At 36.8% G+C, this 11,766-nt stretch overlaps 1 protein-coding gene across 4 annotated transcripts; it reads left to right on the top strand.

Moving 5' to 3' along the window:
* The first annotated feature begins 995 nt into the window (after positions 1-995).
* LOC107827428 (uncharacterized) lies at positions 996-11,440 on the top strand. 4 transcript variants are annotated; one of them, XM_016654576.2, is made up of 6 exons: positions 1,103-1,242; positions 1,449-1,538; positions 1,650-1,921; positions 2,711-2,865; positions 10,370-10,506; positions 10,971-11,440. In XM_016654576.2, the coding sequence occupies exons 2-6, from the start codon at positions 1,536-1,538 to the stop codon at positions 11,136-11,138; spliced, it is 735 nt and encodes a 244-aa protein (XP_016510062.1). In that variant the 5' UTR covers positions 1,103-1,242; positions 1,449-1,535; the 3' UTR covers positions 11,139-11,440. The 4 variants fall into 4 exon arrangements, with proteins under 4 accessions (XP_075112160.1, XP_016510063.1, XP_016510064.1 ...); XM_016654577.2 differs by lacking the exon at positions 1,449-1,538 and having other exon boundaries at positions 1,010-1,242; positions 1,613-1,921; XM_016654578.2 differs by lacking the exon at positions 1,449-1,538 and having other exon boundaries at positions 1,036-1,242.
* Positions 11,441-11,766: the final 326 nt, after the last annotated feature.

The raw sequence follows: 11,766 nt of genomic DNA, 5'->3' as shown, positions 1-11,766 counted from the left end.
AATAGCATAAATACTTATAACCTCAAAAATAATCTCATCCCCGAGTATACGTCGATTAACTTACGACGAAACTTTACCGTGTGAAAACGCGAAATGTAATAATAAAAGTACGAAACTTCAATGCAAAATTAATCGACCTTTTTAACATCTAAAAATAAATTTTACATTGGATAAAATTAGCATTTAATTTTTTTATTTAATATTTAGGATATTAAAATTAACTAAAATTTTTATTATTAAATTGTTTTCTTATTTGATCTATATACGAACTCCTAATACTCATGGTTATTTATATAAGTTGACTAAGTTAATTTTCACAAGAATACGTGATTTTAGAAATTTTTAGTTCAACTAGAATAACAATAATCCAGGTGACATTAGAAGTCTTCAACTTTAAGATACCAAGAGATGAAAAACTTAAGGCAAAACTCAAGAGCTCACAATTATTTTTTAATTAGCTAAAGTTTTAAAAGATTTAATGTGGGTAATGTTAAAAATATTAGGTATTTCAAACTATTCTTTTTTTTAGGAAAATGTTAATAAAACACTTTCCAAAAGTATTGTCATAGAGTTTCGTAGTTTTTCATAGTGTCAATAAAGAAATCTTCTCTTATTGAGTTAGATAAATGTGATTAATGTTTATCATTGTTTCAGGTATTTGGATTTTCAAAATTTTATTTAATAATTTAGATAATTTTGCAAATAATATCTATATAATCTTTATAAAAATTTATATTCATTAATATGAAATACACGTGCAATACACGCATCTTAAGATATATATATATATATATATATATATATATATATATATATATATATATATATATATATTACTCCGATATTTTTTTTTATATATATATGGATAGGAAGTAGCAGTAGTAGTAGCAATAATATAAGAATAATAATAATATGACAAACTTAGGGGACTAATTTGGAAATTTTCTCGATATTATTAAAAGTGATAAGTTTGATGTATTATCGTCTAGTCAAACGGTCAGAGGTACAGTCAAAAAGAAAAGAAGTGTGGGAGTCGAAGAGAGAGGTTAAGAGAGAAATGATCTTAGGACGGAAATGAATGGCAAAAGAGAGTAAAGGTATCATCATCGGTACAGAAAGGGCATATCGATCCTCTCGTCTCTCGTTTTCTGTATTGTCAGTCCCTAGCGCAGTGGGAGCTCAAGCTACACAAGCTGCCGAGAGAGAGAGCAGCTGCGTTGCAAAGGGGTCAACTCTTAATCGGTATGTTCCCCTTTTTAGCTCTTGCGGTTCCGCTCTGTTCCGTAGAATCAGTTTCTTCCGCTCTTTTAACTAACTTGGGTTTTCAGTCTTTAAATGTCAAAAAAGTACAAATTCCTTCCTCCTAATCGGCGTGGAGATTATTGCTCCATCACCATTCCATTGCCTGATTATTCTGAAAAGCTAAAAATGGATTTCTTATGCGTCAGATAATGCTAGAATTAGTATCGTCGATCATGGTGGTGTAGATACCTGTGCTTTACTAACCTCAATTTGTGGAATTTATTGTTCAAGTTATGGTAATTTCCTGGAAACTCCAAGTTGGCTTGTCATTGTTCTTTTCACCTTTGACTTGTTTATTCTCTTTACTCAGAACCAATTCTTCTTCATTTGGTGATGCATATACATAGTGTGGTTTTCTTGTCCCGATGTCAAACGAAGGGAACCGTGTCTCTCTGTCTTCCGCTGATTGTGCTTTTGGGAAGCTTCCAGATCATCTGCTTATAGAAATTTTCATTTGCGTTCCTATATCTGAATGGGGACATTTGTCTTGTGTTAAGAAACATTGGGCTCATCTGTTTCGGCAAGAGTTCTTGTGGAATGCTGCTCTTCTCAGAACTTTTCCTCTAGCTCGCCACGTTAAGAGATGGCCAGGGCCTATTCCTCAAGGCTTGAGCAAAAGGTAGATGGAAATAGCTGATGTACACTCTTTTATTGTGCAGGCAGGGAAACAAATTACTGAAAATTTTCATTAATTGGCGTTTGAAACTTAAAGACATCTCATGATATTACCGCCATTTCATTCAATTCAATTTTAGTTGTTTGGTGCTCCTAGTTTCCATATGGAATGTCTCTCTTGCATTTTGAGTTCATGCTAAAATGATGTCACTGTTTCAGTTAGAAAGTTTAGTGCACCCCTATTTACAATTCAGAATGTCCTCTTCTTCAATGCCTTAATTTTCAATTCTTACTTTCCAAAGTCAAAGCATGACAATGTGGAGGGAGAAAAGAGTTTGGACTTTATCTTAAAAATATTCCAGATATATTCAAAAGCAAAAGTTTCACCCATTCTGGATAAAACATGTCACTATGGATTGTCTTTGCATCACTATATTCCTGGAATAGTCTTTTTGGTTTATGATAAGATAGGCACTAGACTGTTAAAAAAAGCATATGACTGTATGAAGTTAGATATGATGAAAAGAATTATGTTTATGAAAGCTTTGAAGTTCGTCATCAAAAGAATGTAAGCTTTGAAGTTAGATATACTTCCTTTATATTCTGAGAGAACAGACAGTGACATTGGTCTGCACTCTAAAATGAATAAGATTGAAGAAAAAAGCTTATTTTAGAGCATCTTAAGGTTAATAGTTAATTTGACTTCATGTTTGATTTGTCATATCAAAATTTTCCAATTCTTGTTTCATGTTTTCTCTATGAGTGACATCCTAGTGCCATTACCTTGTTTCAGGAGATATGCTGCACTGTATCTCAGCAAGCATATCTTTGCTCTGGGTGAAGAAGTGGACGACGAGATTGTTGGTCATGTCTATTTATTTCTCAAAGAGCAGCTTGAAATTTCGAAAATGCCACCTTTGTCTGGAGTACTTCATGGAACCATCATAGGTACAGTCTCATTAATGACCTACATTTCTGCTATTCCTCTTTTCTTTTGATGGACCTCTTGCTGTTTCTTATATTAAGAGATCCAAAGAGATACTTCAGATGTGAGGATTTCAGTATGACAATCTTGGCCTGGCTTTCTTATTTCCTGAAAGCTTTAGCACTTCCATGTGCAAAGGAAATCATGTTCTCTGTTGTTTTTTTCTCATTCATAAACAAGATACTTTATTGCCAAAAGGTTATATTAGTGGGAAAAGGAACTAGGTAGAAAATCAGCATAATCCTTTTCCGGCAAGGGAAATGTTAAGAACCGTTGCACGAAAGAATAATAGCAAAAAGACTCAGCCTTGATAGGTCACACCAATGTCTTTAGTTCGAAAACCGGTAGGACTCTGCACTAGGTATTATTTTTTGATGTTTTCACAACAGAATAAAGCTAATAGAAGGTTAACATATCATCAAAATTTGAAGTACAAAATAAATTGTTTCTGAAACATGGTGGGTTACACCACTGATGTATAAAGTTGAGGCAAAGGTAAATGGATAAAGAAGATACAAAAAGCTTCCTAATCTTCATTTGGTGAAAGGCCATTGCAGTTACCACCATGAAGACTACGGCGTCCGCTACTTAAAAAAACGTGCCAAGTTCCGAGTTGCATCATTTACTCTGTTATCTGCTTCTGTATATAATAGAGAGCACAGTCCTTAAGCTGATAATTGCAGGAAATCTTAATATTTCATCTCAAACCAATGAAGTAAGGTGCAGGTATTATCAGTCTAATCAAGACTTAAGTACATAGCAACTTCAGATGGTAGGTTTCTTTGAAGTGTGTCTTAAGTTTCCTTGGCTTTACTTGAGCTTTGAGTTGGGCAGCATAATGCCCAACCGATTAGGCACATGTCTTTGCTGGTAGAGATTTAATGCCTCTTCTCTATTGAGCTCGAAACTTCCAAACTCTGGACGTTGAGTTCTCCTTGATATCATTTGACTTCATTTTCTCTTATTAAGAGTGGGGATATTTGGAAAGAGATACAATATCAGGTATCCTCTCTGGATTTTGAACAGATCTAAGATGGGGTGGTAGCGCCTGCTTTATTTCATGTGCTTTGAATTTATATACCGGTCTGAGAAAAGTTAGCTCAGAATATGTTGAAGTCGGCTACAGTAATTCTCTTTATCAATTCTGTCCATTTGAACCTGTGTCATTCTAATACTCAACAATATATCTTTTAGGAGTAAGGTTTTTTTTAATTAGTAGAGGTTCTCTACATCTCACAATTATCCATGCACTGTGTAGAAACCTCGGAAAAGAATTAAATAAACCCTTGGCTAAAACCAAACCAATGTACAATATTGCTACATTGGAAGGAGCCGCTAAAAAACAAACTTCGCTCATGCTCTCGGTGCACGATAGTTAACGTGCGTTGTTTGGTGTTTCCATGGCGAATGGCAGAGGTAAGGGACGCGGACGAGGTCGAGGAAGGCCCAGGAAGAACCCCATAGCTATCTATGGTAGCTCTTTGGGAATTCGAATTCAAGCTGAAGAAATTTTATAGGACAAAGTAGCTACACCAGAGGTAGAACAAGGTACAAGTTGTGAAGCTGAATCTTCGTCGATGGGTACAAAAGTGAAGAAGAGGCTTGCTCTGAGTACTCCGGTGACAGCTAGTAGCTCTAAAGAGGCGCAGATCCAACATGCAAATAAGGAGATTCCTAGCTCAAGCAATGGAACAGTGACATCAGTACATGCAGCTAGTGAAGTGATGCCAATGGAGAATAATCAGCCTAAGGAAGCAACTAATAAGCAAGGCAAAGCATGGACAAATCTGTTTCGGGGGAATCGAGCAGCGGAAAGTGGTATGTCCTTAACTTACATACCACCACAAATTATAGATGGCCAAGTTGTGGTTCAATTAGACAAAAAGGAGGTATATCTGGAAACAGAGAAGTGGATGAGTGCGGTAATAGCATATATAATTGGGGATTCTCCAGGTTATAATGCTATGAAAAGGTTCATTGGGATAAATTGGGCAAATGTGGTGGAGCCGGATCTATATCTACATGAGGAAGGGTACTATATCATCAAATTCCAAACTATTGATGATATGAAAGAAATTCTCTATTCTGGACCTTACTCATTCAACAATAGACCTATCATATTGAAGCAGTGGACACCGGAATTTGATTTCAAGGAGGAATTTCCCACCGAAATTCCCTTATGGGTACAATTTCCTAATCTTCCAATGAATTGTTGGGGTCATAACTCTTTGAGTAGAATGGCTAGTGCAATAGGTACTCCAATCTATGCAGATGAATGTACTGCAAAGAAAAAGAGAGTATCATTTGCAAGGATGCTGATAGAAGTAAATATTACCAGAGAATTGTCTATTGAGATAAAGATAATGGACCCTAATGGAAAGACATTCCTACAAGATGTTAGGTATGACTGGAAACCAGAATTTTGCCAAAAATGCTTAGTGGTTGGACATAGATGTGGTGTGGAACAACAACAATACAAGCAACAAGATAAACAACAAGGCAAAAGAAGAGAAGCAAAGAAAGTAACAATGGAATGGAGAATCAAAGGCCCAGTGAAAGAAGTGGTTAGTCAAGCAGGGGAGACTAGCCTACAGTAGAGGGAATCACAGATACTCGGTCAAAGAGAAGCTGTAGACAAGGAGAATATTCAGCCAATGGTGGATCAGGCAAATGTCCAGGCAAATGTCCAGCATGTAACAAGTTTGAACTGGATATGACAAACTTTCCATCTCTATCAGCCATTGGTATGAGGAATTCTTTTGGACCATTGAATAAGGGATCATGGTGTACTAGTAGTGTACCTCCCGCTAAGGGTAGAGATAGACTAACTCGTTGATGAAGTGGATATTTTGGAATATTAGAGGGGTGAATAAGAGGTATAAACAAAAAGAGTTAAAAATATATATTAGTAGCCAAAGAATAAAGCTAGCAATCATAGTGGAAACAAGAGTTAAGGAATATAATGCTAGTAAAATCATATCAAGTATACTGCCAGGTTGGAGCTATGCTACCAACTATCAGGTTGCTTCAAATGGGAGGATATGGTTTACTTGGGATTCTCAGTGGTATAATGTTACTATCCTAAGTGTTGCAGCTCAATTCATACACTGTTTGGTACAAGATAGGGTGGGAATAATTGATTGTGTAGTTACAGCTATATATGGTTACAATACCATTGAGCAAAGGAAGCAATTATGGAGTGGTTTGAAGGACATTGCAGCTGGAAACACAAAACCATAGTTGCTATGTGGAGATTTCAATGCAGTCCTATATACTAATGACAGGCTTATGGGCAACCCCATTACATATACAGAAGTACAGGACTTTGCTGATTGTGTAGCTAATCTAACTCTGAATGAACTAGCATGGACAGGTGGTTATTACACATGGTCTAACAAGCAGCATGGTGTAGAAAGGATCAGCAGCAGGATTGACAGAGCTTTTGGCAATTATGAGTGGATGATGCAGCGGGGTCATGTGGCTACTGAATATGGATTGCCATACATATCTGATCATAGTCCAATGTTATTAACTCTTCACTCAGCTCCCAAACCTGGTAAAACACCTTTTAGATTCTTTAATGTCTGGGCAGATCATGAAAGCTTTATATCCATTGTAGAAAGAATCTGGAATCAATCTTTCACTGAGGGCAAAATGAAGAACATTTGGGTAAAACTGAAGAGGTTAAGGCCTTTGTTCAGGATCCTCAACACTGAGCATTATAGAACCATTAGTATGAAGATTAAACAAGCTAGAACAAACTTAGAGGAGGTGCAGTAGAAGATAAATACAGCTTGTAATGACACTCTGATTGAAGAAGAGAAAAGCCTGTTGCAGAACTTAGAAAAATGGTCCCTTATTGAAGAAAGTGTATTAAGGCAGAAAGCAAAAACTAAGTGGATCAAACTGGGAGACTCTAATACAAAGTATTTTGCAGCTGTTATGAAGGAAAGAAGTCAGAGAAAACAAGTAAATGAACTTGTATCAATCATGGGAGATAAACTTATCCATCCTGACAGCATAAAGCAGGAAGTGGTAGATTTCTATCAATCTCTAATGGGATCAACAACTCAATCTCTACCTGCCATAGACAAAATGATCATGAAGAATGGGCCAAACTATCACAACTGCAGAAACTTGCTCTATGTGTTGAGGTGACTGACAAAGAGATCTATAATGGATTATGTGCTATTGATAGTGACAAAGCGCCAGGAATTGATGGCTACAATGCTTATTTCTTCAAGAAGGCATGAGTGATTATCAAAAGTGAAGTCGGTCAAGCTGTTAAAGAGTTCTTCAGTACTGGGAATTGTATAAAGCAGTGAATTGTACTTCTATCACATTGGTCCCTAAAATGTTCAATCCTAGTACAATAAAAGATTACAGACCTATTGCTTGTTACACCATGTTGTACAAATTAATCTCTAAAGTCCTAGCTGGCAGAATCCAACAAGTGATAGCATCAGTGATAAGTGAAGCTCAAACTGGTTTCATACCTGGAAGGAGGATAGCAGACAACATTATATTAGCTCATGAGATAGTCAAAGCTTACACAAGGAAGAATATTTCTGCCAGATGCATGATCAAGATTGGCCTTCAAAAAGCCTATGATTCAGTTGAATGGAGTTTCTTAGAGCAAGTCATGATTGAAATGAGATTCCCAGAAAGATTTGTGAACTGGATAATGGAATGTGTAGCAACTGTCAACTACACTGTTATGGTTAATGGAGAGACTACTTCACCTTTTGATGCTGCCAAAGGCCTAAGACAAGGTGATCCCATTTCCCCTTTCTTGTTTGCAATTGTAATGGAATATCTCAGTAGAAGCCTCAACAAATTAAAGGAGGTGAAAAACTTTAAGTTTCATCCAAGGTGTGCAAAGTTAGGGATTACCCACCTAAGCTATGCAGATGATCTCTTGATATTTGCCAGGGATGATCTCAATTCTGTATCTCATATTCAAGAATGTTTCAACCATTTCTCTCAAGTATCTGGCTTACAGGCAAATTTGAAGAAGAGCTCAGTGTATTTTGGAGGAGTACAACAGAGTACCAAGGTGGAAATTATTCAGAAGTTGGGCTACACAATAGGAGAGTTACCATTTAAATATCTTGGTATTCCTCTTGCTACCAAGAAACTGTCCCTGATACAGTGGCATCCTTTAATAGAGAAGATAGTCGCAAAGATTTCCTCATGGACTACCAAAAAGCTCTCTTATGCTGGATGAGTGCAACTGGTTCAAACTATCTTATTTGGTATCCAATCATATTGGTCACAGCTATTCAACTTACTAGTGAAAGTTATGAAGATGATAGAGGCTTACTGCAGAAGTTATATTTGGTCTCGGATCAACACCATCACAAAGAAGTCCCTGGTGGCTTGGGATAGGATGTGTACACCTAAGTCAAGTGGGGGCTATGGTTTGATTAATCTACAAGTGTGGAACAGGGCTGCTATAGCAAAACTGTGCTGGGATATAGCAAGCAAGCAAGATAGATTATGGATAAGATGGATTCAAGCATACTACATCAAAGATAAGAGGCTAGAAGACATGGCAATCCCACAACAGGCAAGCTGGATGGTGAGACAGATTCTAAGTGCCAGAACAGTTCTACAACAAATTCAACATAGGCAGCAGGTCAAAAAAAGCATGATTAGCCAGTTCTACATTCAGTTGCTGGGAAATAGGCCTAGAGTTGCTTGGAGGTCTATGATGTTCAAAAACAAAGCTAGACCAAAAGTTATACTCCCTCCGTTTCAATTTATGTGAACCTATTTCCTTTTTGGTCCGTGTCAAAAAGAATGACCCCTTTCCTTATTTGGAAACAATTTACTTTTGTGCAATGATTTATAGCCACACAAAATATATGTGCCTCATTTTACACCACAAGTTCAAAAATCTTCTCTCTTTTCTTAAACTCCGTGCCCAGTCAAATGGGTTCACATAAATTGAAACGGAGGGAGTATTCACAATGTGGCTACAGTTGCAGGGTAAGCTTCTAACTGCAGATATATTGATTAAATGGGGAGTCAATGTGGATCCAAACTATTCCCTATGTCAGCTGCATGATGAAACTAGAGATCATCTGTTTGTGAACTGCTCCTTTACTAAGGCAGTGTGGCAAAAGGTACTACAATGGATGCAAAGGCAAGAAGTAGTTGGAGATAACTGGGGGCAACATCAAGAATGGATAACACAGAGAGCTGAGGGCAGATCCTATGGAGCACTATTGTACAGAATGGTGTATGCAGAGGTTACCCATGGTGTCTGGATTGAAAGGAACATGAGAATATTTCAATAGAGAAGCAGAAGTGTTGATAGCATAGCTAGAGAAATAGCCTACATATGTCATGATATGTCATGTGAGCTACCAAAGGAATTAGTAGCTTAGTGCAACATTTTATATTTCATTAGATATAGTATGTAGGATGAAATTGTTTTTTGAGTTTTGATAGATATAGCTGCTGAGTTATAAAGCAGGCTATGAAATGTAAAGATTATCGGTGATTAATAAAATGTTAATTACCTAAAAAAAAAGGAGCCGCTACAGCCATTCAGACTGTTCCAAAATATCCTTCAGAATGAATATAAAATAAAAGGCGGAGAAGGGGTCATTGGAACAACAATATGATTGTGCTATATTCTTGTGGAACTAGTGAGATTGGAAGAAACTATGTGCATCAGAGCCCAGAAGGAGCTACTTGCTTGAATAGTTACGGCTTTAACTGATTAATGCTATTACGTATAGAATATCAGCTTGTCGGCTGCCTTGCAGATTACTATGGCTAGCCCGACAATGAAGCTGTACCACTGCTTTAGCTTGTGAAGGAATACTCGGAAATTAGATAGCGTGCCTCTTGTAACTTTGCATCTTCTTGATGCCTTCTTAATGAAACATATTACTTCATCAAAAAATTAGATAGCGTACCTTTGAGCAGGAAAAGTGACGCAATGGAGAAACTACGGATCATGCCATAATCTATTTAGGCGTTATTTCTTACCTTTTTAGTTAAATTTACCTCTTTTATGGCTTATCTGTCATTCTGAAACAGAAATATGAAGTTATGCAGCAGACACTTATAAAAAAGAAATTATGCAACATACATGAGATCTTCCAGTGAGATCTGACATCAGTTCAAAAATCCAGGGCAAACAAGCTCATGAAGTGGCTTTGATATCACAATCCCTTGAGGAGTATTTGGAGAAGGAACATTTTTTTAATTTGTACTTGTATAGACTCAGAAGACCATGTTTGGTTGTGCTGTTCTTCTGTGTAGATGCACCGCATGTCTATATTACAGGTGTCAAGTCAGAAACTAACTTTGATATGGCCCCATCGATTGGAATTAAGCGTGGATCTATTTAGTGTTTGACGCTCTCTACACTCATAGTATCCTGGTATTAACCCATTATTTAACTTTTCCTTCTCAACCCTATAATCTTGCTTTATCTTTTTGTTTCTCCAGATCAGTTCATTGCCTGTGGTAAGTCGAGGGACATGGCTCATGAGCTTGCTTCAATAATATGGCTGGCTGTGATTGACAACTTGGAAGAGAATGAACAAACATTTGATTTACTGAAGCGTCTTGCATCAGAAGGGGATGTAAGCAAAATCACAAAATCTTCTACTCTTTGTTGTACCTCTGATAATCACTGTGTGTGTCCTGTATTGATGGTCTTGTTATGAGCATCATCTTTCTGAAGGTCAAAAGAGGGGGTTGGAGTGTCTGCAAATCAGTGTTCTTGATGTGTGCTTGTGTTCGATAGTTGTTTAATCAACCTGTAGTGATAGATCTTTGTGTTGTTTTATACTTAAAAAAACAAAAAAAGTTGTATGTTGTTTAATCTGCTAAGTTTTGTTATGTGGTAGGAGCTTGATTATAAGAGGCTAACTATCCAAATAAGTATTAAAGATGGCAGTGAGAGCGTCAAAACAAATAGAGCATGTGAAAGATTTCCACCTTATTCTCGAGTCTTTTGATGCAATTATCTTACTTTATAGTTCAGACAATTTTCATGCTTTCTTTAGTAACATAGTGCTTTGTCTGTCCTTCAATATTTTTGCAGGTGATCTTACCTTTCCCATACTCAAGGTCTTATAAAATCCAATCTCGAGTGTTTGAAAGGCTTTTCACAGACTTCCGTGACTGCCTGAATCATGTGGAGTACTGTGATCTTTTGGCATGTGCCAAGCAAAAGTTTCAACCTATACCATCTGCATGGTTGGGTTACTAGCTTTGCAGCATACACTTACAAGTGTGTACAGAATGCAAGTCTACTGCACACAAATAAAAAAGAAAAAAAAAGGGGGTCCTCCCTGGACATGCTTAAGACTAATTGCAGATAGTGCAAGCGTCTATTCTGTTCCTGATTCGTAATATGTAATCTTGCAACACATGTAAATAGAACATGACGGAGTGACAAGACTATGAATTATAAATGCATATTGTAAAGGTTTATGTTCGAAATGAATGTGCTTTCAACCTACATCTTTTCATGGAATGCACATGAGAATGAGTAACTTGAGTTTGATTAGTCAATTGCGATAATACTTCATTTATTACAAATTAACCTAATGCAGCTTTCCTAATATCTTATAGGAGTAAATATTAAAGCTATTAATATTTCATACTAATTTTCATTTATCGTAGCGAGCAATATTTTCATCCAACGGTTGTAATTTGTTTAGTAAAAGATTTTAGATATTGGATATTAACAAATACATAGACTGAGTGCGATGCCCAGTTGGCTTGGAGGGCGGTCATCCATATTGATTCCCCCTTCAATGCCTTCTGGATTGAGTATGTCGCACAGGGTTTGCCTAGTGCGATTTACATCCCCTGTGTGGTTTGCAGGCTATTAC

Source organism: Nicotiana tabacum, chromosome 6 (genome assembly GCF_000715075.1).
Source record: "Nicotiana tabacum cultivar K326 chromosome 6, ASM71507v2, whole genome shotgun sequence".
Lineage (NCBI taxonomy): Eukaryota > Viridiplantae > Streptophyta > Magnoliopsida > Solanales > Solanaceae > Nicotiana > Nicotiana tabacum.
This window is presented reverse-complemented; position numbering and strand designations above follow the sequence as displayed.